General features: G+C 35.1%; 2 protein-coding genes across 2 annotated transcripts; both read left to right on the top strand.

The window, feature by feature from the left end:
* The first annotated feature begins 346 nt into the window (after nucleotides 1-346).
* On the top strand, nucleotides 347-23,520 carry LOC106711285 (vinculin). Its single transcript, XM_045683631.1, has 25 exons — nucleotides 347-508; nucleotides 11,202-11,309; nucleotides 11,591-11,736; nucleotides 11,909-12,014; nucleotides 12,107-12,208; nucleotides 12,445-12,577; nucleotides 12,743-12,824; nucleotides 13,323-13,440; nucleotides 14,577-14,698; nucleotides 15,822-15,888; nucleotides 16,356-16,465; nucleotides 16,652-16,754; nucleotides 17,311-17,447; nucleotides 17,657-17,787; nucleotides 18,250-18,395; nucleotides 18,870-18,935; nucleotides 19,137-19,248; nucleotides 19,338-19,431; nucleotides 19,982-20,171; nucleotides 20,455-20,694; nucleotides 20,933-21,062; nucleotides 21,623-21,735; nucleotides 22,217-22,307; nucleotides 22,392-22,456; nucleotides 23,296-23,520. Exons 1-25 carry the CDS (start codon nucleotides 452-454, stop codon nucleotides 23,401-23,403), a joined length of 2,877 nt encoding a protein of 958 aa, XP_045539587.1. The 5' UTR covers nucleotides 347-451; the 3' UTR covers nucleotides 23,404-23,520.
* A 2,511-nt stretch (nucleotides 23,521-26,031) lies between these two features.
* Nucleotides 26,032-27,128, top strand: LOC106711286. Its single transcript, XM_014503585.2, has 2 exons — nucleotides 26,032-26,241; nucleotides 26,514-27,128. Exons 1-2 carry the CDS (start codon nucleotides 26,094-26,096, stop codon nucleotides 27,083-27,085), a joined length of 720 nt encoding a protein of 239 aa, XP_014359071.2. The 5' UTR covers nucleotides 26,032-26,093; the 3' UTR covers nucleotides 27,086-27,128.
* Nucleotides 27,129-27,939: the final 811 nt, after the last annotated feature.

Genomic DNA, 27,939 nt, shown 5'->3' with positions numbered 1-27,939 from the left:
TTGTGTTTTTATATAAAAAAATATGTATTAATTTTGTATTAATCATTTCTTGTCTAACTTTAATGCTTTTTTCGAATTTCGACTAAAAGCATTACAAAACAGTCAACTTTTCAATCCGATACACTAATTATATTTGTTAATATAAAAATGATCATATACAAATCAAATAACATTTTATTCAAAGCAAGATTTGTTCAAGAATCTTATAAGAACGCAATATGAGACCTCAACTGACTACAGCACTAATCACTCAAGGGTGAGTGAATGAGTTGAGTTGAACTGAACGACTGAAATGGAATGAGTTAGTGTTAGCTGTTAGTATTTTTCTGTCTTTCTTATAGTTTGGTTGTGTTTTTTATTTAAGTCAGTCGTATTTTAAGATTTTTCAAGTGAGTTTTTGTGTTGTCATTTGTGTTTATTAATGTAATTGGAGTGCTGGAAAGTTTTCAAAATGCCAGTGTTTCACACGAAAATTATCGAGAGCATCTTGGAGCCGGTGGCTCAACAGGTGAGTTAGCGAAATGTTACAAAATAAACCATAATTATTAATAGATCATGTTGTCTAGTTTCGGAGGTGTCAAATTTTAGTTTATTGTTTACGTTTATTTGGTAATGTAAATGCTTATGTCATCAGCGTTTTAGTACGCTGTGAGGTAAACGTGTTAATTATCAATGTATGATTGTGAATGTTGTTAAGGAACATTTGACTTAAAACTAAAAACTTTGTTTTACTTGAAAATGATTGAAATTTGAATGAATACTGAACGTTGATGAGTAATGGTTCTTCTTATTATTTAATCTTGAGTTGGAATGTTATTTCAGTTTGCTGACTCATACGCGTCTTAGTTGCGGTCAGTGTTTTCATTGTCAATTAGTGTTACTTACATTCCAATTCGATTTTTGAAATAAATCTTTAATTCTTACTAATATTATAAACGCAAAAGTTTAGATGGATGGATGGATGTTCGTTTGAAGGTATCTTCGGAGCGGCTCAACAGATCTTGATGTAATTTGTCAGATGTGGAACATAGTGTGGAAGAACACATAGGCTAATCATTAAGTTTTTTATAATGCCGCGCGCACAGGCATCTAGTATTGCAAAAAAGATAGAAAGAAAACACAGTCAAACTTTTATATTACCATCAGGATGACTGTAATTATTGTGTTTAATTTTTTTACTTAGGTACATTTTGTTTGGTGTCATTGAACTTTAATGCCACAATTTGACTTTGCTAATTGTACTTAAGATGACTTACTTTGCAAATCGTTGAGCACAACTTCCAACAGCAATTGTTTTAAAAAAAAAAAGAGCTTTTACACAATCAATTCCAAAAGATATACTTATTACAACTATTGAAGTTAAATAAATACTATTTGTTGGTTGCTTTGTAAAATTAAAAAAACCTCAGTGTTTTGTATTGGAGTTATTGTCTAATAAATTACAAGAACTACTAAATCTATCTAATAGTAAACATATATTTGGCTGAAGTAAATCCAGTCAGTCTGTCTTACTAATATTATAAATGTGAATGTTTAGATGGATGTTTGTTTGAAAGTATCTCCGGAATGGTTCAATGGACTTTAATGAAAATTGGCACAGATACTATGGCTACTTATTAAGTTTTTTTTTTAACTCATGCGGACGGAGTCGTGCGCGACAGCTAGTTGATAAGTAAATTAACAACTAGTTCATTCTCTAATAATTCATGCTAACTTGATCTTATACCTACAAAACATCTGTCTCTCAGATGCTTTGGAGGCAAAAGCTTTGTAGTTTTAAGTTATTTTTAGTATCAATCAACGGTGTAGACAGGTGTCCTCGCGCCAGTGAGACATCCGTAGTTACGTAAGTGTTCCTTCATCTGCTAGTCTCTGCTCTGGAAGGTCATGTTTGTTAACACTTTTGCTGCTGCTGTGACATTAAGGTTTTTTTGTTTGGGTTATTTTATAAATAAAAAAAAATCTAGTAATAAATAAACCCTGTCACCCATGGTTAGCGTAGCTACTCTACAGTGAAATAATTTTTCAAATTCGTTCAGTGGTTTCCAAGATTATTCAATGCAAATAAACAATCAAATCTTTCCTCAATCCAATATTTGTGTAGATAAAAGTATGTTATACAGTGGCAATAATAGATGTAGCCTATTTGGAAACAAACAATAAATTAGGGTGGCTTGAAATTTAAAGATAAGAGTTTAATTGTGATAATGGTAGGTAACAACACAACATCTTTTAGTTGGCTCACCTGGAGCAATAGCATGATCATACAGAAGACAGGCATTGAGTGGAAGTAATTCTGCGTATTGTCTGATCAGTATGGTTGATGGAGGCCTAATATTGTACTCTTTCCCTCCTCACACTTTTATTATTAGAAAAGAAATAAAGATGGAGTAGGGGATGGGGATGGAAAAATATTTTCTGTTTGTCCGTCCCTACCTCTATCGATTAAAGGTAGGCAACGTATCTGTAATTGCAGATATCTATGGGCACCAGTCACTTTGCTATTCCATATACAGGGAAATCCGGTGGCTGCTGAAGTGTTTGACTTCTTATTATAAAAAAAAAATTAATGTGTACCAATTTTGAATCATACAACAAATATATTTTTTAACATGTTAAAAGAAAAATAAAAAACATTTAAAGTTGAAATATTTCAAGAACTTTTAATAAGCCAAAATAAAATGGAAAAATCAATAAAACAAAAAGTAGCTTAAGTTTGCTTCTGCATAGGACAGGTCTTGATAAAATTTGTTATCTCAAGAGAGAGTTGGCTTGGCTATTCACTTTAACTGGCGCTTTGTTACCCTAGACGAGCAGTACTCCATTGTTGGCAGACATCTTAAATTGCACTACATTGCAATTTGAACCATCTGACTTAGTATTAAAGTTGAACCATAATAAATACATTGATGTTTTATTGTATTGGGAAATGTACTCTATTGTAAGGTGATACTGATTATAATGCTTTATCTGATGTTGATAGTATCATTGCTTCTTCAATGCATTCTTTTCTGCATCCAATTTAACAAGAACATTCACAAGAATGATTTCCTTCATTTGATAAATACTGATGTTTGTTTTGTTGTTTGCTGTTGATTAAAGAAAATATATGCATTATTTACTTTACATATATACCCAAAGAACTGTGCTGTTTTCAGCACAAAATACTCAATTTATGCAGCTGTTTTCTCCATATTGCAACGAAAACATGTTTCGTTTCAGATAAAAAAAATGTTTATTATCTTTTAGTGTTCACCAATGATGTAATTCCCAATTTGTTTTGTTCCAAAGTCCAGGTGAATCTCATAATAATAGGTCTATTTGCGAGGCGTGACTCAATTTGTTGCTGGCCGCTTGTAGCGCTGTTTTCGCGGCTAACGTTCGCGCCCGATTTTAAAATTAGAACGCACAGAACCCGCGTTTGTTTTGTAATCTTGTGCTCGTTTTCCACTTCTTGTGTGTTTTGGATTGGAAAGTATTTTGGTTTTATTTATTTTTTTATAACAAATATTATGATTTTCGTACAAATCAAATATTTTTAATGATGATTCTCTGCCCACCTTACATATATCAATACAAAGTATATTATGATTGGTAGCACTGGTATATTATAATACTGGTGATGTAATCAGCTGACAATGTGACAAAACAGAATGTATTTTTCTCTCAAGTTTATTATTGAGTGGGCGTGTGTGCTGCCATATGGTGTTGACAAATAATAACATTGCCCTTATTCAGATTTGTGATACAAGATTTTTTTTAATGTATGCAGGAACAAAGCGAGCTTATTGATAGCTTGATATATATGATAGAAAATTAAAACAATAAAAATTGGTGGCGATAATTTTTTACCATTTTTTTTAAACCAGATTAAGGCAGATTTTAAACCATAAGCTTTAAATATATTTTTTTTAATAACTTTATCGTAAAACGTAGTTAAAAAGTGTATCTTTTTTTTTCTAATTAAATTAATTAAATTTGGGTGTCAGAGTGGGCAAAGGTATTCAACTTTATTGATATCACTCGACCTTGACCCTCAGATTGCGGTACTGGAGTGCCGCATGAAATTTATTTTACCAAGCAAAATATCGATAGTCCTATGTATAAGGGCTAAAGTAACAAATTGATGATTTTTACTTTTTTATGTTAAAAGCTAGAAAAAGTAAACTTGTTTTTTTTTGCTAAAGTAAAAGGGCTTAGGCGGCATCTTTTCCTATATGGTTGAAACTTTGAGAGCCTCTCCTGTAAAGTTCTCAATTTATATATCGTGTTTTAGTCAAGTCTGTTTACGGCGGTTTTATATTCTATTTGGAATTAAATTTTAATATTCTTTTTGTTAATTAGAATCCAAGTTATTTAGTTTTTTTTAAATAAAATAAAATTTCGCAATTATGTTATTACATTAGTTTGACCTTTGAATAGGTCAAAGTCATTTGAACTTTTTTTTAAATGCGCTTTAATTAAGGCCTTGACACCAAACCGACTGGTGCATTTTTAATGACGTGTTTTTTCCGTAGTGTTGCATTGTTTAATTTTAAAAATATTTAGACGTTGGTTACTAATAAACTTTAATGTTGTAGGTATTATAAAAAAACTGTTACTAGAAATATGTTACTCTAATAAGAGCTTTACCATAGAACTTCAGTGACGGGAAACTTGTCCATGGCTGTCCCTTTTTTTTGACACGTAATAAAAAAGACAAAATTCTCTATGAAAAAAGATACAACAATATATATAAGTATCACTGAAATCAAAACCTACAGTTTATCAACAAATAAACTAGGTTTATTATTTTTTTGACTACGGAACCCTTTTGGAAAACGAAGTATTTAACCAAACCCTCGGTTCTAGTTTTCATTATTTTAGGCCCTAGATTTGTAATTCTTTTCTTGCGTCCGTCGTTCAGTTCGCGTCCTATGTTTTTATAAATACGTAATATTCATCTTTTGACAGATTTTTCCTTTCGAACCTTATAGTGTCTTTTTAGTATTTTTTTAATTTTGATCAGTACCTATTATCGTGGATCCTTTAGAAAAGCTGAGCCCAGTTGCTCCGCGGTACATAGTTTAAGAAACCAGTGTTTAGTCAGTCAGTACCTAGCCTATATTCAATTTGTGAACTGTTTTTATAAAATAAATACATAGACGAGGTTAAATCTCTGAGTAAAATACGTAAAAAAAAAAACAATTTCAAACAAAATGCACTCAAAAGTAACGTAAAAAAACAATTTCAAACAAAATTCACTCAAAAGTAACATAAAAAAACAATTTCAAACAAAATGCATTCAAAAGTACCATAAAAAACAATCTCAAACAAAATACACTAAAAAGAAACAAAATAATGTCATGAAAACTTCTTTCTTTCTTTCTTCCTTCTCTCTTTCAAAAACCCTCTAAACTCTAAAGAAAGTTCTCTTCTTTCTTGTAACATGTCTATATTGTATAATTATTGTTATTTCGCAGTCGGTGTCGGCCGAAGTAAATAGGTGACATTTTATATTTGAGATGTATTAGACATACTTACGTTTATGTCCCTACTTAGGCCGAAACCGACTCCAAAATAACAATAATTATACAATATAGACATGTTACAAGAAAGAAGAGAACTTTCTTTAGAGTTTAGAGGGTTTTTGAAAGAGAGAAGAAAGAAAGAAAGAAGTTTTCATGACATTATTTTGTTTCTTTTTAGTGTATTTTGTTTGAGATTGTTTTTTATGGTACTTTTGAATGCATTTTGTTTGAAATTGTTTTTTTTATGTTAGTTTTGAGTGAATTTTGTTTGAAATTGTTTTTTTACGTTACTTTTGAGTGCATTTTGTTTGAAATTGTTTTTTTTAAGTTACTTTTGAGCGCATTTTGTTTGAGATAGTTTTTTTTGTTTTGAAGTCGGCTATTTTTTTTTTTTTAAATGTTTGTTTTATTTCTCAATTTTTAGTGAATTTGAAGTTTAATTACAAATTTCCTTAATACGTATAAGGACATAAATAAGACAAATAAAGAAAAGGACTTTCCTATTTAATATGTGTGTACTTCAATTCAAAAACTAATTTAGAATACACCAGATAACCACTTATCCTTTAAACAATGAAATAATTATCAAAATCGGTATACAAATTGAAAATTAACGAACTAATACATCGTAGCGTGCCTTTAATTTTGTCCAGCCGCGCGCCGCAGTAGCATTTTTCGAATGCGCGTAGTTTTTAATTATTTAATATCTCCCAAACTATTGATCAGAATTACATAGTTTAAAGGCTAATGTAATCTGCATTTAATACTCAAGCCATCAAACATATTTATTTGGATAAGGATTCATATCGAATATAATATAATAGCGCCGTAAGCTTACAACGCTGTTTTTCGTGTGCAATTTAATCGAAGTTTGTTCATAATAACATGGTTTTTGTGAGACATCCATAGATGATAGATACCACCTGAGACTTTTATTTAGCAAATTTAAGGATCTATAATTACTCGATACATCATTTTAATGTAGGTCATATAGTTTGACCTACGTAAGCCCAGAAAGCAAATTTGTGCTATTCATTGTAACGCGATGTAGCATTTTTCGTTTCCGCGTAATTTTATTCTTACGATATCTCCTAAACTATTAGACAGAATGATATAGTTTCAATTGCAAATATAATCTACATTTAATTCTCTTGATAATGAACATATTTATTTACATAAGGGTTAATACTGAACTTGAATAATAGCGTCGGAAATAGGGCATGAATTTAATTAATGTTTCTAAAGAAAAAAATGGTTATTGTGAGAAAACTATAAAAGATAGATATATGCTATCGCGGACTTTTATTTAGCACATTTAAAGAGCTACAATTCGCCATACATCATTTTTATGTAGGTCCTATAGTTTAGCCTACGTAAGCGCTGAAAGCAAAAATGTCCCTAATTTCCGCAACAAATTTTGAAGCTATATTCAAAATCTACTAGTCTTCTAGTTATTTTAAAAAAAAAACAAAAAAATGGGACCCACCTGCAAGCACTTCCTTTCGATTAAAATAATTTTTATCAAAATCGGACCACCAGGGGCCGAGTTTCGCGGTAACACACATAAAAAAAAAAAAAAAAAACAGTCGAATTGATAACCTCCTTCTTTTTGAAGTCGGCTAATAAACACTCTCCGAGGTTCAAAGTGAATGCGGGTTGCCGCGCCCTCTACCAGTGACTTGGGTGCACCAAGGCCTCGACGTTTGCCAGTCTGGAAGGTCATATTGTGTAGAAAACGTGCCCGAATTGATTTATGACTGATAAAGGTCAGCTAAAGGTCTTTAATAAAAAATGTAATTTACGATAGTCTGTAAAATATTTTTTCGTAATATTTATGATCATATTTTAATGATTAATTTTACCAATGTTATAAATGTAAATGTATGAATGCACGCATGGATGGATGGATGTTTGTTAGAACGTATCTCCAAGACGGCAGGATGGAGCTCGCTGTAATTCGGCATAGATGTAGAATATAGCCTGGTAGAACACTTAAGCTACTAATTAAGTTTTTTTTAATTCGAGAGTCACGGGCGAAAGCAGGTTCATGTATAAACACGAATTTTTATTTAACACAGTTTTTTCATTCAACTATTTTTGTTATACATTTTTGTCTGACGTGTTCTTTTAAAACCAGATTATAGCGTTTTGGTTAGTAATTTATTGCAATTGGCGCCTACTTCTTTGCCATGTTACGACTTAATTTTTCTACAAACTGTACCTATAAGATTTATCGCTTCATCAGATAGAATAAGTCTTGTGTACGTGACCTGCGTACGCGCAGCTTTCGGTTTCGTTGGCTTCGTACCGGTTTGCATCTGTGATGACCTACATCTAATATGGTGCTTCAGCGTGCGAGTATTTTTAAATTTAAAAACCGGATTTTATAGTTTATTTTTAAAACTTAAATCCTTTTAATATTGTTGAAGATTGGCCGACATCCTAAGCCAAGTATTTAATCCAAATAGAAATGTAAAGTTTAGTAAAATCTAAATTAGTTCCCACAAATGTGCCGTAATAAGTCGAAAACACAACTTTCTCTTAACCCTCCCTTTCTTTTTTTACAAAAAGCGCAACGCGCGAATTACTAAAATGCATTAGCACACAATAGTCATACGGAAAAAAAAATGCTAAAATGTATTTTATGAATGTACGATAAGGTTGTTTTCCGCTTGCGCAATAATAGCTAAAGCTTCCTATCACACCGAAACGAATATTTAAATAGTCGATTAGATTTCATAATAAGAACAGCTGGAATCACGACTTGTATGCCAGGTTGGAATATACGAGTTGCAAGACAAAACAAAATGTTTATGAAACGACGATTGTTTACCGGAAGAAAAATCTACTGTCTATTGCTGCAATATGACTAACCTCTGCTTTATAACGTGGTAACATATCTAACTCGTCTGATATTGTGGTACTAATAAGAGGATTGTTCAAACTCGTTCGGTTTTAGTTTGATGCGCTATTTTTTCTAATAACGGTGTGAGTTGTGACCAAAGTTGCAGTAACCGGTCCAATTCTCAAGGTGCTCTCGCACGCAAGCCATTGTTTTTTATGAACTAAAAGCTTTTAAGTCTTTGAAGGAATAAACTACTAACCAGTTAAACCACAATAACTGAACCCGAGACTTCAAACTCAAACATAAATTTTAATCATTTTCTTTATGTAATTAAACTGATTTGTTTGTTAACAAACCTTTTTGATAACTTCTACACTCTTAAATGTATTGCAAGAATGGAAAAATCCCAATAGACTTTGTCAATACATGAAATACCAAAAGGTCTTTAAATTAGTATAAAGATTAGACTTCAATTAAAAACTCCCGTAGGACCAATAGGTCTTTTTTTACTTATGAAAAGGTGGCAAACGAGCAAACGGCCACCTGGATTCGCCGAAATAGCGAGGCGACCGTTGCCCATAGACATCCGCAAATGCTGATGCGTTGCCTACCTTTAATCAACGGAGAAAGGTACGCACAGAAAGAGGATACTCTTCCGCCAAATCCACTTACTCTTCCCATCCTTACCTAATTAGAAAGGATGGGAAGGGAAAGAGGACTAAAATTAGGCCTCCGGGACCACACTCATCAGACGAAACGCGGAATTGCTTCCACTTCACGCCTGTCTTCTGTGTTTTTTTGGTATTGTACCGGTCGACCCGGCCCATTGGTGCCCCCAACAAATATTGTTGCGGGATCTACTACTGTCTATCTAATATATAAAATTCTCGTGTCACAATTTTCGTCACCGTACTCCTCCGAAACGGCTTGACCGATTCTCATGAAATTTTGTGAGCATACTCAGTAGGTCTGAGAATCGGCCAACATCTATTTTTCATTTTTTTTTTAACTGCGCGCGGACGGAGTCGCGGGCGACAGCTAGTAGGATATAATAATCCCCAATAATTGTACTTTAGTTATCTTAACATGTGTCCATGATTTTGTACTATAGATAAATAAAAAATCACGCCTCAGTAGAATACGTGGTCTGACAAAAAGCCATGAATGAATTACTCCTGATATGGTAGATCTGTGGACCAAATATGGCGCCGGCGCCCGCGTGCCGTGCCTCGTTGGCGGGAAAATGACGCAATACAATGGTGGTCGTACTGTCGGTGAAAGTTGTTATGTCTATGTCTAAATAAAGTATTGTGTCTAGTCTAATCTTGTTTTGTCTAGTGTAGTGTGTAAGATATAAACGGTTAACGTTTTTTTGTTGAACCTAAGAGAGTCTGAAACTATCTCATAGTGTACATTTCTCATGTGAAGATCTCCTTAAGCAAGTAAATAACGACCCTCTGGTCATATTAAAAAACTTTATGAATCTTGATGGCTAATAAGTGTGAACAAATCGCTTCATAATATTGGTGGCCGTGATCACTGTTTGTGGGCGACGCTAAAGGTCGCATTCAATGCTGGTTTTATTCTTGTGATTTCATTTATGTTATCAATAACTACGTTTTTTTATATCATAAAGTGGCAAAGTAGCGAGCAGTCACCTGAATTCGCCGAAATAGCGAAGTGACTGTTGCCCAAAGATATCCACAATTTCCTCATTATGCATTCCCTCCACCGCCAAATTCACTTCCCCTTTCCATCCTTTCCTTATAAAGACAGGGTGGAAAGGAATCTCTCCCTTCTTACCCTTTTTTTTAAGTTAGGAAATGCATTTACGCACCCCTACGCCGGGCTGTGCAATGGCGTAGGGAGTGTGGAACTCGCCGGCCGCAGAAGGCGACCGGAAAACCCACTAAAACCTGACTGCCCTCTGACGCATTATGGCGGGGTTCCCTTCTTACCCTTATCTTGGACTAAAATTACGTCTCTTGCACCACACTCATCGGGCGAAATGTGGAATTTCTTCTGAACAAGGATTATAATGGAACTGAATGACTAGATCTCTTACCTTAAATGACTTGAATGTTAGACAATGAAGCACGTGCGTTGAATATTCACTGCTGTGTTTACATCACGTGTTGTCAGATTGAATGATATGTTTGATGAAACTGACTATGGGCAACGCCAGGGCTGGGAACTTTCAATAAAAGTAAAAAAAGCAACGACCGGTAACACTTGGTAACCTTTGACTCTGACGATGACAAAAAACTCTTTACCTGTACTCGACAAAGTAAAAAACGATATACAGTAACTTGTTCTACCACTCACTTGTAAGTCGAAGACATCAATGTTATGAGGTGGCAACCCCAGTTTCAATATACGCAAAATGTAACGAACACTCAAGTTTATACTCTGAATAATATCTAAGGTCGTAATGTCAAGACGTTGTCAGAGTTCTAGTACATATACTTATTAATATCGGATGACGTGTTTCGCGCTAGTATGTCGCGGGTCGTTGCACTTGGCAATATAACAGAAATATATAGATACGCTAAACTGGAATCTGGCATCTTGAATATTCTCTGGTGATTTTGCTACCAATTACTATCACCAATATTATGAGTAACATGCATTCTGTAATTTTAGCCTTCTTTTTGTCTCAAGGTCAGTCAATGGACAACGTAATTTTTTGGAAAGATATCATTGGATTAAGTTAAAAAGGATATGCATAAGAAGGGAACCAGTTCAGATTGACGGCTAATAAAGAGGCATTTAAGAGTACATACTGTGCCGACTCGCCGTAGGAAAGTGGCAGGAAGATAATTTAACTTGATGATGTTTGTATGCAGGTATCGCGGCTGGTGATCTTGCACGAAGAGGCAGAAGATGGCAACGCTATGCCCGACCTGGCGCGCCCCGTGCAAGCTGTCTCCCTCGCCGTCAACAATCTCGTTAAGGTATTGTTTAGGCAAATTTACTGGCCCAGTGGGCGAAAGTTAAATTTAGGTAGGTGTGGGCTTACACTACCGAAACTTTAGTATGTAAAATAAGTACCACCATTAATTGTTATCTATGTTAGAGGTGTTCTAAAGATCAGGAATTTATCAAACTTGCATTGTACCTAGCGAATCTACGAATGGTAAACATACAGATTTAGAGAATTCGAATCTAGATCCTCATGATTTAAACGCACCCTTGACCACTGCGTCGCTTCAAGATATAAAAGTGATGTTCCCAGGTGGGTCATGAGACGATCGAGTCGTCAGAGGACGCGATCCTCCGGCAGGACATGCCGGGTGCGCTGCGACGCGTGGAGGGTGCGGCGACCTTGCTGCAGCAGGCCTCCGACATGCTGCGCGCCGACCCATACTCCGGACCCGCGAGGTACCGACCAATTTAGACTTTCTTGGGATTACAAATGTATGGAGATATTTATCAAAATTGCTTGGATTATAAAATTCATATAGACTAAAGAAGTAAATATGGATGTATAAATTCTGTTGAATGATTATTTTGGATGTGTTGAAATTGTTTTTTTTTATTTTATTTTATTTAGAAAGAAGTTGATCGAAGGCTCTCGTGGCATCCTGCAAGGTACATCTGGTCTTCTGCTATGCTTTGATGAGTCAGAAGTCAGGAAAATTGTCAAGGAATGCAAAAAGGTAACAATCAACAAACTAATCTTTTTAAAATTGTATTTATCGTACATATTTTATTAGGAAATTGTTTTGAATAGTAATGATTTATGTTATAGGTGCTCGATTATCTAGGAGTTGCTGAGGTGATAGATACAATGGAAGACCTAGTTCAATTCCTGAGGGACATCTCACCAGCTCTGTCCAGAGCGGCAAGGGAGGTCAGTATTACAACAATGATCTTATATCATCACAAAAATATGCAACAAACACTGTATATGTTCATCTTAACTTACTTAATATTATAAATGCAAAAGTTTAGATGGAAAGATGTTTTAAGTTATCTCAGGAACGGCTCAACGGATTTTGATGAAATTTGGTATAGATGTAGTAATAATGAAGTTGTTTGTTTTTAATTCAGCTGGTGAATAAATAAATAAATATTGTGTTATGTAAGGTGGCTGCGCGTGCGGCGGAGCTAACACATCCGCCGCACGCGGAGACTCTGGCGCGGTGTCTCGAGAGCGTGAAGCAACTCGCGCCCGTCCTCATCTGCGCCATGAAGATATATATACATATACTTACTGAAGGTATACACAAATTACACATTACACGTACATTACACATTACACGTACATTACACATTACACATACATTACACATTACACTCTGCATCAAAATAATGTACTACAAAACATTGAAACGATGTATTATTTTAATGTAGGTGTTATTATTAAAAAACTTATTATTCAAAGGTGGCAAGGGAATGGAGGAGGCGGCAGAGAACAGGAACTACCTCGCCCAGCGTATGGCTGATGAAATACATGAAATTATTCGGTAAGTTATCTCGCACTATATTCATTGATTACTTTGTATATGTTGAAATAATTATTTTTTGAATTAAAACATCAATGGATTGATAACATTGATAATTTACATGAAACAAATTAATAATAATTCAAAGTGATGGTTAAATTAACAAAAAAGGTATTTTTTGTCAAAAAGGTGGCAATCGAGCAAGCGGCCATCTAAATTCGCCGAAATGGCGAAGCGATCGTTTACTATAAACATCCGCAATTACAGATGCGTTACTAAAGAAAGTTAATATTTCCACTTCCTAATCGTGCAAGCGGTCACTTCAATTCGCCGAAATGGCGAAGCGATTGCTGCTCAGACATCTACATTTGTAAATGCGTTGCCTACCTTTAATAGAAACAGGAATAAACTTACAGAAATTAAATATTTCCACTTCCTAAGCGTCTCTTCCTCTGTCAAATACACTTGCCCTATCATAGTTTTTGAAGATTTTCTTTTCCAATAAACTGTTGTTATCAGAGTTCTCCAGCTGACATCATACATAGAGGATGGTGGTGAGAAGGACAATGTGTCATTGCTGAAGGCGCTACAGACACAGATACACAGTAAAATGGCACCTGCACATGAATTCCTTAATGTACGTACATTTTTATATATATATATCAAACTTATTCTGATTGTGTCAATTTATTATGTTGGGTAGATTTAAAAAATTAATAGATACTAGCTTTTACCCGCGACTTCGTCCGCGCGGAATAAAAGAAATGCACACAAGATAAAAAAGTTTCTATGTCCGTCTCCTAGTTCTAAGCTACCTCCTCATCAATTTTCAGTCAAATCGATTCAGCCGTTCTTGAGTTAAAAATAGTGTAACTAACGACTTTCTTTTATATATATAGACTAGCTGTCGCCCGCGACTCCGTCCGCGCGCAGTTAATAAGCTTATAAGACACGTTCGTAGATTTACCATAGCAGCGCCATCTATTGATTACTTACTCAACCCAGTCGAAAGGTATCGACATCTGTTAGAATCATTTGGAGTTAACAGATAATTGTGACTGTCAAATAATAACAGACAAATAATTAGCAATAAATTAAAATTGCGACTATAATTTGAGATTTAAACTATCCTATCTCTCAAGTTGGATCGAACTACACATGGTGTGCGAATTTTATTATAATCGGTTAAGTTGTTTAGGAGTCCATTGAGGACAAACATTGTGACATGAGATTTATATATATTAAGATAGATATAAATAATTTTTGATGTTACAGTATTTATTTTTAAAGTCATAGTAATATTATAAATGCGAATGTTTAGATGGATGGATGTTGTTTGAAAGTATCTCTGGAACGGTTCAACAAATCTTGATGAATTATGACACAGATGTAGAACTTAGTCTGGAAGAATACATAGTGTACTAATTTAGTTTTTTGTTAAATTCCACGCTGACGGAGTCGCGGGCAATAGCTATTATATTAATAAAATTGAAATGTCTGTATGTATTATTAAATTAAAAAAAATATATATTTCACACACATGTGTTAGCGTTGCTGATAATGAAAAACCAATTTCAATTTTTTTTATCTGTCTGAATGTTTGTTCGCAATGTCGTGTTTGTTCCGGGTTATCTCAGGAACGGGTGGACCGATTTTGACAGGACTTGGACGGGAAGGTAGCTTATGTACACGACTATGTTATAGGATTTATTTTTATTATATACTGATGAAGTTGTGATCGCAAGTAATTTAATAAGATGACATATCAAATAGGACACCTCTGCGCTTCGCAACAGCGGGTCAGAGCGCGCTTTTAGGTCTGTAATGACGTCAGCGCAGCGCGCTGCTGACCACCTCGCTACAGACCTCAGTGACACTCTGCGTCGCGCCGTCAGGTACGTACCACAATGTAACACCACGTACCACAATGTACCATCACGTACCACAATGTACCACCACCTACCACAATGTACCACCACGTACCACAATGCACCACCACGTACCACAATGTACCACCACGTACCACAATGTACCACCACGTACCACAATGTACCACCACGTACCACAATGTACCACCACGTACCACAATGTACCACCACGTACCACAATGTACCACCACCTACCACAATGTACCACCACGTACCACAATGTACCACCACCTACCACAATGTACCACCACGTACCACAATGTACCACCACGTACCACAATGTACCACCACGTACCACAATGTACCACCACGTACCACAATGTACCACCACGTACCACAATGTACCACCACGTACCACAATGTACCACCACGTACCACAATGTACCACCACGTACCACAATGCACCACCACGTACCACAATGTACCACCACGTACCACAATGTACCACCACGTACCACAATGTACCACCACGTACCACAATGTACCACCACGTACCACAATGCACCACCACGTACCACAATGCACCACCACGTACCACAATGCACCACCACGTACCACAATGTACCACCACGTACCACAATGTACCACCACGTACCACAATGTACCACCACGAGTACGTACTAGTGTACGTATACGCATAAGTACGTATCCGCACGTATAAAGTGATAAACGAGCAAAGTTCGCCAAAATAGCGAAGTGTCCGATGTCCGTAGATAACCGATTGTTTTTTAAATTTAATAGCGTTGTATTCGACAGAGGAGAGAACACTCAAGAAAAGAATAATTTCTCTTCCTCCAATCCTTTGTCAAATACACTTTCCATTCATATTGTTTTATTATAAGAAAACGATGGGAATGGAGAGAGACCTAAAATTAGGTCTCGAAAAACGTAATCTTACTTCTTACTAATATGGATGGATGGATGTTTGTTAGAACGTAACTCTATAACGGTTCAACGGATCTTGTTGATATTTAACACAGATGTAGAACATAGTCTGGATAGTTTTCTAATGGCATGTGGACAAATTCGCGTGCGAGAGCTATATTTAGTAAATATTAGTATAGTTACACTTGTGATGTGTTATGTGAAGGTCTGGAGGTATCAACGCTGATCACTTATGTGATGAGAGACAGCTCGGCCGCGGCAGGGAGACAAAGGTAAACATATTTTCATACTATCTGTTTCGTACAGTTTATTTCTGCCTACCCCACTTTTAATATTCTTAATCTGATAATATCTATAAATGTAGGTATACAAAATTTTTTTTCTAGTTCAATAGTAATGTTTATTTAATTCAGTTTACAAAGTTCCATATTTTTATACTAGGGTTAGTAAAGGCCTAAAAAAGTAATGTTAGTAACAACAATTAAAAAAAAAAAAGAAAAAAACATGTCTTTTTGTCAGAAAGTGGCTGTTGTATGTAAATTGTTAAGCATTTTAATATATTGGTTAGAATTATACTCGTCTATGTTATTTGGTATAGGAAAAAAATGTGCTGTTTTGTTTGTTATGTGAAAAATCATATACAGTATGTTCTTTTTTATAAGAATTAATTTTTTTATTTCTCAATTATATCAAAGTATGAATATTGGTTCAGTGGTAAATCATTTAATATTTTATTCAGGCTTTGAACTTGTCTTCGGAGTTGCGCGGTCAACTGAATGAAGTGGAGGGGATAGTGAACGAGGGGGTGAGGGTGGCGGAGAAGCAGGGGGGAAAGACCATACAATCCAGGTTTGTATATCTCAATGCTATAACCATGCTGTCGCTGAAGGTTGCTTGACACAATTTGAATTTCTTCACAGATATGTGAAAGAATTACGAGATTTTTCTATATCGCAAGAACGACTTACTTTTTTATCATAGTGTTATAGGATGTAAGTTATAGATGTGTTTGTATGTATGTATGTATGTATGTAGACTGGAGAGCGCACACAAGTGGCTGCTGCAGCCGGCGGCGGACGCGCTCACCCGCGCGGAGGGCCAGCGCGCCATCGCCAGCGTCGTCGCACAGGGACACAGGGTATCTCTACATTCCTACACCTTTTACTATAAAATAGACAACATAATAACATTTTAAAATAACTTGCAACACGTAATTTTTTTTTTATATCAAAAGGTGGCAAACGAGCAAACGGCTACCTGAATTCGCTGAAATAGCGAGGTGACGGTTGCCCATAGACATCCGCAAATGCAGACGCGTTGCCTACCTTTAATCAACGGAGAAGGGGATACACAGGAAGAGAATGTTTTCCCTTCCTTTGCGTCCCCTCTTCTGCCAAATCCACTTCCCCTTCCCATCAGACTGTACGTGGAATTGCTTTCACTTCACACCTGTTCTGTGTGGTCGTGGTATTTCACCTGTCGAGGCCCATTCGTACAAATAAAAAATATTGTTGTGGAATCTACCACTGTAAAAAAAATTCCTAAGATAAACAATCGCAAATTCAATGAATAATTGCCCGACCAATTAGAGGGGTAATATTTTTGTACACCATGTATACAAGACTTTAAATGATGTCATATCATTTTATTTTTTTGATTGTATTATAACTAACTGTGAACACCCTGTATACCAGATAGCGGAAGGTCTGCAAGGCCGGGAGAAGGCGGAGGTGCTGCAGCTGTGCGGCGACGTGCAGCGGCTGTCGGACAAGCTCGCGGACTTGTGCGCCAGCGGGCTCGGCGACTCACAAGAGGCCAGGGCCATCACCAGGTATATAAAGAAAATCTAGAATTATTAAAATAAACTGTTCTTATTTCTAATAATATGAAAGCTTTTTCAATTTTAAAGCGCCCATAAAAAATATCCTGCTCGAAGGATCAATTTGTCAAATAATCGAAGTATAGGAACTTTCTTGGTGTCTCTTAGTGTACATTAAGTGTTAGCCTAAGTAGTTGAACGTCTCTGAGTGATGTTTGCAGGGAGCTGTCAGACAAGCTGCACGAGCTGAAGCGCGGCATGGAGCGAGCTGTAGTCAATCGTGTTGTTGAAGACTTCATCGACGTCGCTGCACCTCTCAGACACTTTGCTGATGCTGTTAATGCACCAGAAGGTAATTTTGTCACTTTTTGTGAAAATATACTTTAAAAATAAGTTGGTCTACTAAAAGCGACCATTAAATAAATTTTAGTAAGTTCTGCATAATTTGCAAAGGATTAATATTTCTTATTTAACTGAATTAGACAGTTTAAAGCTCTTTATATTTATGACTAGCTTTTATCCGCAACCCCATCTATGTGAAATTAAAAAAAACTTAATTAGACTATATGTACTTTCAGACTTTGTTCTATAATACCAAATTTCATCAAGATCTGTTGAGTCGTTTTGTAGATACGTAGTAACAAAAATCCATACATACATTCACATACACAAATTGATGGGGAGGTAGCATAAAACTAGGAGACGGACATAGAAACTTTTTTATCTTGTGTGAATTTTTTTTATTCCGCGCGGACAGAGTCGCGGGTAAAAGCTAGTTTATAATATTAGTAAGATTTGTGTGGTCTGTACCTAGGTAGTCCAGGTCGTGAGGCCAACTTCCTAGAGCGAGCGAGTGCGCTGCAGGCGTTCAGCGCCCGTGCAGCTGCAGCAGCAGGAGTGGTGGCGGCTGCAGCACACGACAAGCGTCTCGCAGACCAGCTCATACACAACAAGAGAGAGGTCAGCCTGTCACACTCGCCTGTCACACTCGCCTGTCACACCGGCCGTGACATGTCATGTCAACTTGTCACTTTACAGCGCAAGTTACGTTGTAGTCTGTCAATTCACTGGGAGTTTGTGGGCGGGCAGAATGTAAGCCACGCCCACAATATACGCACTAATTTTATGAAGGAGCGCACTAAAAAAACCTACACTAAAATAAGTGGTCACTGTGGGACTACTTAAGTACCCTTTTTCCTTTTTTCCTTTCCAATCTTCTTTAAAAGAGAGAATGGAAAGTGGATTTGACAGATGAGGGGAAATATATTTTTCTGTGTGTCCCTTTCTCCGCTGATTAAAAGTAGACAACGCATATGCAATTGCGTAGCAGTCGCTTCGCCTCTTCAGCGAATTTAGGTGGCCGCATACAAGTGCATACGTAATGATTCAGTTTGTCAGTAATTTGTTAAAAACTAAAATGTTGTTTTGTTTTAGGTGGAAAAGTTGTCTCCGCAACTTATCGCAGCTGGAAAAATTCGACTTCATTACCCTGACAGCAAGGTAAAAGAGATTTAACATTACAAATAATACACAAAAGGTTTCACTATCGTGTTTTAATTTGTTGCGAACGCCATCTAGTGATGACTTTTGGTAACGATTTTTAATTAAACATCGAATCTTGATATTTTATTTCCAAATAAGTTATAGATAATTGAATATAATCCGTAAGACTTTTGTTTTAAGGTTCAATTTGTTTTTTAGGTGGCGGAAGAGCATTTCAATAATTTGAAGAATCAATATGCGGATGCTGTCCTTCGTGTGAGAGATTTGTGCGATCAAGCCGTCGATCCTTTGGACTTTGTGAGAACTGCTGGTAAGGATAGAAAAAAATCTAGATTTTTTACTGTCCTTACAATTAGATATTATATTCATAAAGTTTATAAAATAATGTTTAAATTGCAGGTGAATTAATGCAGAAACATACATATCTGTGTGAGGACGCGATACGTAACAATGACGCACAGAAAATGGTCGACAACACATCTGCTATCGCCAGGTAAAAACTCTATTTAAATCTTATTTAAGTAAAAAAATAAGTGTTATATTCAAGTTGTATTTAAGTAAATATATTTAAAGGTATAAAAATTTATTTACAGTTACTTGGACAGGATAAACTTTGTAACTTTAAATACTTTAAGTTGGACTATCTTAATATTATAAATTGTTGTTAATCTAATCTTATATATATAAAAGAAAGTCGTGTTAGTTACACTATTTATAACTCAAGAACGGCTGAATCGATTTGACTGAAAATTGGTGGGCAGGTAGCTTAGAACCAGGAAACGGACATAGGATAATTTTTACACCGTTTTCTATTTTTTATTCCGCGCGGACTGAGTCGCGGGTAAAGGCTAGTTCTAGATATATTTTTATATTATTATTAATATTATTTGCAAAGATGTCAGCTGAAAACCAATGCAGGGACAGTTTAGTCTGTCCTTGCTTCGCTGAGCTGGCTTCCTTTTGTCACACTATTGTACCTAGTTTGTACCTTCTATTTGTATGTTTTATCTTTCTTTCTTTCTTTAAATATTCTCTGTATTCAGGTTGGCAAACCGCGTGCTGTTGGTTGGTGGTGCAGAGTGTGAGAACACAGAGGACGGGGAGTTCGGGAGGGCGCTGACTGCGGCTCAGCAGCGGCTGCAGGCCAGCATCCCGCCAGCAGTGCGCCTCGCCAAGCGGGTTGCGCTGGGGGAGCGCGCAGCAGTGCCCGGCTGGCGCACAGCTAACAACGAGGTATGTACACCTTTACATACATACGTATACATGCAGGTACGACTGCCGACCCGGCTAGGGACCCTTGGTAGAGGCTCGACACGTTTAGGGAGGGGCTGGATGTTAGGCCCCTCCCATCACTCTATGATGCCCCCTCTCAAAACACACGAGAAAGGGCCTCCGTCACATTCGGTGCATGACCACCTCTTCACCTTCAATTGTATTATTTAGCGGTTAAAATAACATATGTTATCACCACAAAAGTGTATATTGTTGTCTGTATGGTTTACATGTATATATATAGATAATGAGTGCAGCGAGCGAGGTGGAGGGAGCTCTGTCTCGACACGCGGTGCGCGCCCCCGCACTGGCCGAGGCTCTGGGGGCGTTGCGGCTGACGGACACGCCCCCACCACGTCCACCCCCACCAGCCCCAACCCCGCCCACATCCGGCCTGGCCCCGCCCCGCCCACCACCTCCAGACACAGATGATGAGGGAGAAGACATCTTCCGTCGCCAGCCGCATCCCAGCCAACCTATTTTGGTACGTATTACAACGGATTACAGTTTGAATTAGTTTTCTCTTTATTATAAATATCATCAGTTTATTAGCCATCGATAAATTGTGCACCAAACGATTATTCTGACGTTAATCTGACGAATATAGACAAAATACTAGATTACAAAACAATTCTGTTACTGTACAATTGGTTATTGAATTTCTCCCTCTATCTCTATCTCTACGCTATCTTCTATCTTCCTCATGTAACACTGTGTGTCAGGTGGCGGCACACAATCTGCACCGCGCAGTGCGGGAGTGGTCCTCCAAAGATAATGAGATCATCGCAGCCGCCAAGCGCATGGCCATCCTCATGGCGAGACTCTCAGACCTCGTGCGCTCAGACTCTAAAGGTATGTACATTACACACATACATACACACACATACATTACTCACTGACATACAAAGCCATCCAAACTTTATAAATATATATTAGCTTAATGCCATGTCTATATTATAAAGCTTTGTTCATTGTATATATCTTTTATTCACCGCTTACGGATAGAGGTGGCTCTCAATCTTATCAGTAAGTATGTATATAAGCTTTAATATATATAAAGCAATGCATAAATATAATTACGCTTTAAAATGCTTTAAATAAATGTACATAATGTAAAATTGAAATATGAAAGAGGTAATAAAAAAAAATAATTTGAAGATCTTTGTTAATTCTTAAATAAGAATCATGTCTTTTAAATCACAAATTAACATTTAAACAACATTTCATGTATGGATGTTTGTTAGAAGGTATCTCCAGAACGGCTTACAGAATCTCCTTGAAATTTGGCATAAATGTAGAACATAGTCTGGAAGAATACATAATCTACTAATTAACTTTTAACTTATTGCGTACAGAGTCGAAGGCGACAACTAGTTTCTAAAATAATTACTAATATTAGTAAAACTTTATAGGTAGTAAACGTGAACTGATTGCTACCGCGAAGGCGATCGCAGAGGCTTCAGAGGAGGTCACCAGACTGGCAAAGAAACTCGCTCTCGAATGTACTGACAAGAGAATACGTACTGTAAGTTATAAATCATATAACAACATATCTTTTATACTAAAATATATGAATACAGGGAAATATATACAATAATGTACAAGAACCACACAAAATATAAATCTCTGCCTACCCTTTTAGATGGTTTATACTCTTATAAGTTCAATAGAATATATAAAATCTACTAGTCTTCTAGTTATTTAAAAAAAAAAAAAATGGGACCCATCTGCAAGCACTTCCTTTCGATTAAAATATTTTTTATCAAAATCGGACCACCAGGGGCGGAGTTTCGCGGTAACACACATAAAAAAAAGAAATACAGTCGAATTGATAACCTCCTTCTTTTTGAAGTCGGCTAAAAATAAGCAATAAGACCAAAAATACAATACATTATCAATATTTATCCAAAAATCTCCAGTTTTTATCCGACTCGAAGGACCATGTGACATTTGTAAGGAAGATTACTGAAATAAAAGTGTGCTTTTTTGTTGTTTTTTGTGTACAGAACTTGCTGCAAGTGTGTGAGAGGATCCCGACTATTGGAACTCAGCTGAAGATCCTGTCTACTGTGAAGGCGACCATGCTCGGAGCTCAGGGTACGAACATTATGTATAGAAATGCTAGCTCACGATATACTGGTCATTGTTTCACAGTAAGCTAATGTATTGTTTCGTAAACAGGCAGCGAAGAAGACCAAGAGGCGACAGAAATGCTCGTCGGCAACGCACAGAATCTCATGCAGAGTGTAAGTTTATATATATAACAATCCTTATTTAATATTATAAATGCGAAAGTAACTCTGTCTGTTTGTCTTGCTTTCACGACAACTACTACTGAACAGATTTAAAATTTGGTACACAGTCTAGAATAGGAACCCCCAAACTATTTTGAACAAGTGACCCCCCCTTTTCCAAAATGAATTTCAGACCCCTCCATGGCCAAATTATCTACTTTTAAGATCAATTATTATTATTAATTCTGATTTAGGTCAATAGAAGACAGAGTGAGAATTAGCAATGATTTAAGTTCGATATCGACCACTTGGGGTTCTCTGATCTAGACTTTGAGATAAGACATAGGCTACTTTATAACGCGAAAAAAAGGTTGTAAAGTGTGGAAAAATTTGTATGGAAGTGTAATTTTTACAGTTAGAATCTTGAAATTTATTTTTTAAGCTGTTAATCTTATATATATAAAAATGAATCCCTATATCCTTTGGTCACGCCATCACGTGAACAGCTGGACAGATTTCACTTTTTTTTGTTGTTTTTTATTGTCAGAAGGTTCTTTTGACAGATATAAATTAAAAATTTTGTTGGATGGATGGATAATGATGTTTATTTGAAGGTATCTCCAGAAAGTCTTAATGGATCTTAATGAAATTTGGTATAAATATAAAACATAGTCTGGAAGAACATATAGGCTACATATTAATTTTTTTTTTCTAATTCCGCACGGACAAAGTCGCGGGCAACAGCTATTAAGAGACATAATAATGCTACCTGAAGACAATATTTCACTCAAACAAAGTCGCGGGCACATCTAGTTTAATATAATTTTAATATTTAAATAATTTTAATTTAGGTAAAGGAAACAGTGAAGGCGTCAGAGGGCGCTTCTATCAAGATCCGTACCGAGCAGGATGGGTATCGTCTGCGTTGGGTACGCCGCTCTCCATGGTACCAGATTTAAACACAACCGTACCAGATTTATACACAACCGTACCAGATTTATACATGATATTAAATCTGGATTCATTCGTACCAAATACAACAATTTCGGTACATAATACAATACAGTTTCTTTTAAAAATAACGAAATGTATTTAATATTTAAATTAAATAATTACATAAATTCGGTATAAATTAGTATAAAAAAATATTAAATCAATCAAAATTTATTTGATTTATACGTTTACAATATCAAGTACATATTTAAAATATTAGATTTAGAATAATATATAAATAACAGGGAGATTTCTTTGACATCTTTGAGATATATGAAAAGTACATAAAAATCTTCTATATAACTAAGGTTGTTTGTATGACAGCTATAAAATACATACAAGTACATAATATAAATATATATTTACTAATATTAATATATGAATTATATTTTTATATAATAATATTGTATTTAACCATAATTATCAAATGTCGTAAACTACGAACATTGTTGTTTTCTCTGTCTTTTTCATAGAGAGTGAAAGGGACGGCAATATGGCCGTATTCGAATTAACGAACATGTTTGATCAAACATTTGCCCCAAATGTTGGAACTATTTTGTCACACTTTTAAAAATAATACTACAAAATAAAGTCCATTTTCATATTTCAATTAAAAAAATGTACTTCAAAGTACATACTTACTTTTAAAACCATATTTTAACAGAATTTTAAATTTGTCAGAAAATTAATAAATCGAATTTTCTGGAAAATATGTAATAATATTTGTTTGGCAAAATAGTTTATATACAGCGTGTTCGTAAATTGAATTATAACAACGAAAATATTTGTTATGTGTGATTTTGGAAGCAAGTGCCATGAGATGTGTGCTTTATATTGCGTAATATTGAAAAAACTTTCTGTATGTCTGTCCACAGATGTGATATTTATTGTGTTAATATTTATTTTTATTTCGATACATATATGAAAAAAAATCTATAAATTATACAAATGTCATAAAATAAAATGATATTTTTATTTGAAAATAAAAAAATAGTTTAATGGAGAAGATTTCGTTGTTAAAAAAATATGAAACCAAAAGAAATTAATTACCTTTATGAACAGATATACAGTTATGAAAAGAGTTATATATATACATAATATTTAAAACCTAAATAGCCTTATTAATTCTTTAACTTCTAACCGATCCTTAAATAAATAGCGTTATTAATAAAAAAAAACTACATCTGCCTTTCTTTTTAAGTTTTTAGATGAATAAAATAAACGGAAACAAAAAAAACGTATGTTAAATTTTTTTTGCGTTCAACTTAAAAAAAACACTTATATGATATATATATATATATATATATATATATATATATATATAGGTATATATTAGTATTCAGGCTGTTTAGTGTCCAGGATGATTCAAAAATTAAAAATATAATATTTTTGTATGAGTGAGAGAATATATTAAATATAACATAGTGATAGTGTGATATATAATTTAGTAACATGCTGTAGCTATTCGTAACTTAGTGTTTGCTTTTGTATGTACCCTCTTTTTTATTATTTACACTTTTGTTTCTTTTTTATATAAGTTTTATTTATTCTAATAAACTTATTTTCTATTTATGTTTTGTTTCATTTTTACGTTTTTTTTTCTCTCGTTATTTTTTTTAAATTTAGAAACTGTCAAAGAAGTTTCAACTTGATCAAAAAAGTAATTTTATAATCTCTAAATTTATCAAAGCTAAGGTTTCTTTTATTTTTAATCTATAGTAGTTAATAGACAGACCATAGCTTGTGATGTGTCGCACGATAGGCTGAAATGTTTTAGAGCTTTAATAATTAATCTGCAATAAATAAATATACATTATTCTTTTATTCGGTTGTTTTATTTTATTGAAGGTAAGGCAAAGCTTGAGAGTCGGTGGCTCAGGGGTTAAGCAATTGACTTATACTCTGCAGGTCCTGGGTTCGAATCCCGCCATGTAGCAATGTGTTTTCGATTTACATATCATCCCTTAACTTAAAACACCGCTCAAATCAAAAATTGTTAGTTTTCACATTTTAATGTCATTGGATGGAGCTGCTAATTATATTTCTCTCATGATAATTGAAAGATAAAGAAATACAGTAAAAAAGTTTAAATAGAGTAAATCGACAAAAACTAAAGAAATAATTATTTCTTAACTGATAAATAGCGTATTAAAAAATTCACCGTTTTTTTTTTTTTTAATATAAAGTTTTTTTCGCCTCCTATAAAGTTGATAAAAATTACTTATGCGGTGTTGTTAGCTAAGGGACGATATGTACATTAATCCGACGTTCTTACGATGAAGGAAAACGTGATACAACCTGCACGTATATGAGAAGAAATTCTAAGATATGTGTGAAGTCAACCTGCACTGAGCCAGAGTGGTTGATTATGGCTTAGTCACCCTTAATTTAGAGTAGGCGCCTAGTCTACCTACATTTATTTGACTATTTCTCTCAATGAAATTATACAATTATTGCAAATATTCTACATTCTTAATGAGGTAAACATAAACATCATAATCACAATTGATATAAATCAAATGAATAGGTAACGATATAAACTGCATTTAAACAGAGCATCGTGACTTCTAAAAGAGATCGATCGACGACCGACACGACCGTGCGACGTTGCCGGTCCGCGCATTCCGTCCGCAGCCGCCATGCCGAGTGCAGCGCGATGTTGTTCAACCAGAAGTTAGATCTTAAACTAATACAACTCGTTAGAGACAATCCTGTTCTCTACGATCCGAATAATGCTAAATACATGGACTGCAATGCACGCGAGGTCGCCTGGCACAAGATCGGAGACGAACTTCAAAACCCCGGTAAGTAGTGACTTTTATACAATACGATTTAACGTGTAGTCCCCACTCCCAGCTCCCCTACTATAACCTTAACTCGAAGTCAAATATCGTTCGAGTTGCAACTCTCTATATTATGATGATATATTTATTGTTAATAATTTTTTAATTATTGAAATAATTAAATAAACTTTACTTTAAGATTTTGTACTGTAATATTAAACTTTTTCTCAATTATCTAGTCTACTTGGGCTATTATTTTTAACAAAAAATTGTAAAATTCTATTAAATTCCAGCCGCAGATTGTAAAGTGAGATGGATCAATATAAGAGACGTATATCGACGCATTCTAAAGAAAAAATTAAACGACTCGGAGTCACGAAAAACGTACAAATATGAAAATGAACTCGCATTTATGAGACCGTTCTTCAAGGATGTCGGAGCACCAATATTCAGTTATGAGTCAGATAGCAAAAATGAGCAAGTTAGTGACGATTGTTACGACGATGCGCCTTGTAGCGACATAGATGATGACATCCCGATTACGAAGTTAAAAAGGAAAAAATCATCTAAGTCTAATTCTAAAAAGAAAAAGGTGAATAGATACGAGGAAGAAGAACAAATGAGTGTGTCACTGAGTGAAATGACTACGCCTGCTTATGATTTTGACAGGTCAGATCCTGTGGATTCATTCCTCTTGAGCATCGGAGCTACATTAAAAACTTTTTCACCTTATCATTTGAATATAGCAAAGACTAAAATATTTAACGTCGTGCAAGAACATGATTTGCAGCAGATCGTGGAGAAAAAACGCTCTGAAGAATCTATTGGCGAGACATCTCAAAAATATTCAGATTACGCACACTAACTCTAAAATTACTGGGATAGCATTCAGAAATGAAAATTAAACATAAAAGTGTATTTCAAAATTATTGCAAATGAATGTTGTGTTGATAGAATGTATATTACATTTGTGGTATGTTGGAAATAAACCTGATTCAGTTTGTCATCTTAGATTTTAACTTTTTGGTCAAATATAATTGAAATAAAAATGTTAAAAATTATTTCAATACTAACTTACTTTTAAAAATAAACTTTATATTTAATCATAGATGTACTTATTCTTCAATTTACTACTTATATTTAAACTACAAAAATTTCTTCAACCATTATCGCAAACTTACCTATATTTGAATTGAAAGTGAAAATGGTGCGAGTTTACGAACACATGGTAAGGACCAATACATTTTTAGGGCCATAAGCGGTGAAGATTAACGCACAAACTATTAGAACACTGAAATTGTAGCGTAAAGGCGAATAAAGCCGCATTCACATTTGCCTGACGTGTCGTGTAGTGACGCTTTGTGTCGTGATGGCTACTGTTCACATCTATGTGACGCGTTATGACGCATTTTTAATCAGTTCCGTTATAGCTCTCGGAGAGTTTACACATTCGCAATGTTTTTTCATGAATCATCCGATTCGGATTCAGATTATGAAGAAGATATGCAGTTATTGGCACTGGCAACACTTCTAATAAAACAAAAAAAGAGAAGAAGATATTGGATACATCCAGTAAATACAAAAAGATAGTTTAGTTTTAATAGATTGATCCTTATATTGTTTACATTTTGTATCATAAATCGCTTTATATTGTCGTACGTACTCGATCAGCTCGTCGTCCATACCTTCTGACGCGTCACAACACGACACGTGCGCGTG

This window comes from Papilio machaon, chromosome 23 (genome assembly GCF_912999745.1).
Source record: "Papilio machaon chromosome 23, ilPapMach1.1, whole genome shotgun sequence".
Classification (NCBI taxonomy): domain Eukaryota; kingdom Metazoa; phylum Arthropoda; class Insecta; order Lepidoptera; family Papilionidae; genus Papilio; species Papilio machaon.
The sequence above is the reverse complement of the archived record's forward strand: the minus strand, read 5'-3'. Positions and strand labels throughout refer to the sequence as shown.

Coding starts and splice junctions, on each gene's coding strand:
- LOC106711286 (XM_014503585.2), top strand. CDS start 26,094: ATGTTGTTCAACCAGAAGTTAGATCTTAAACTAATACAACTCGTTAGA. Junction 26,242..26,513: donor AGACGAACTTCAAAACCCCG/GTAAGTAGTGAC, acceptor ATTAAATTCCAG/CCGCAGATTGTAAAGTGAGA.
- LOC106711285 (XM_045683631.1), top strand. CDS start 452: ATGCCAGTGTTTCACACGAAAATTATCGAGAGCATCTTGGAGCCGGTG. Junction 11,737..11,908: donor CCATACTCCGGACCCGCGAG/GTACCGACCAAT, acceptor TATTTTATTTAG/AAAGAAGTTGATCGAAGGCT. Junction 17,788..18,249: donor TGCTGTTAATGCACCAGAAG/GTAATTTTGTCA, acceptor GTCTGTACCTAG/GTAGTCCAGGTCGTGAGGCC.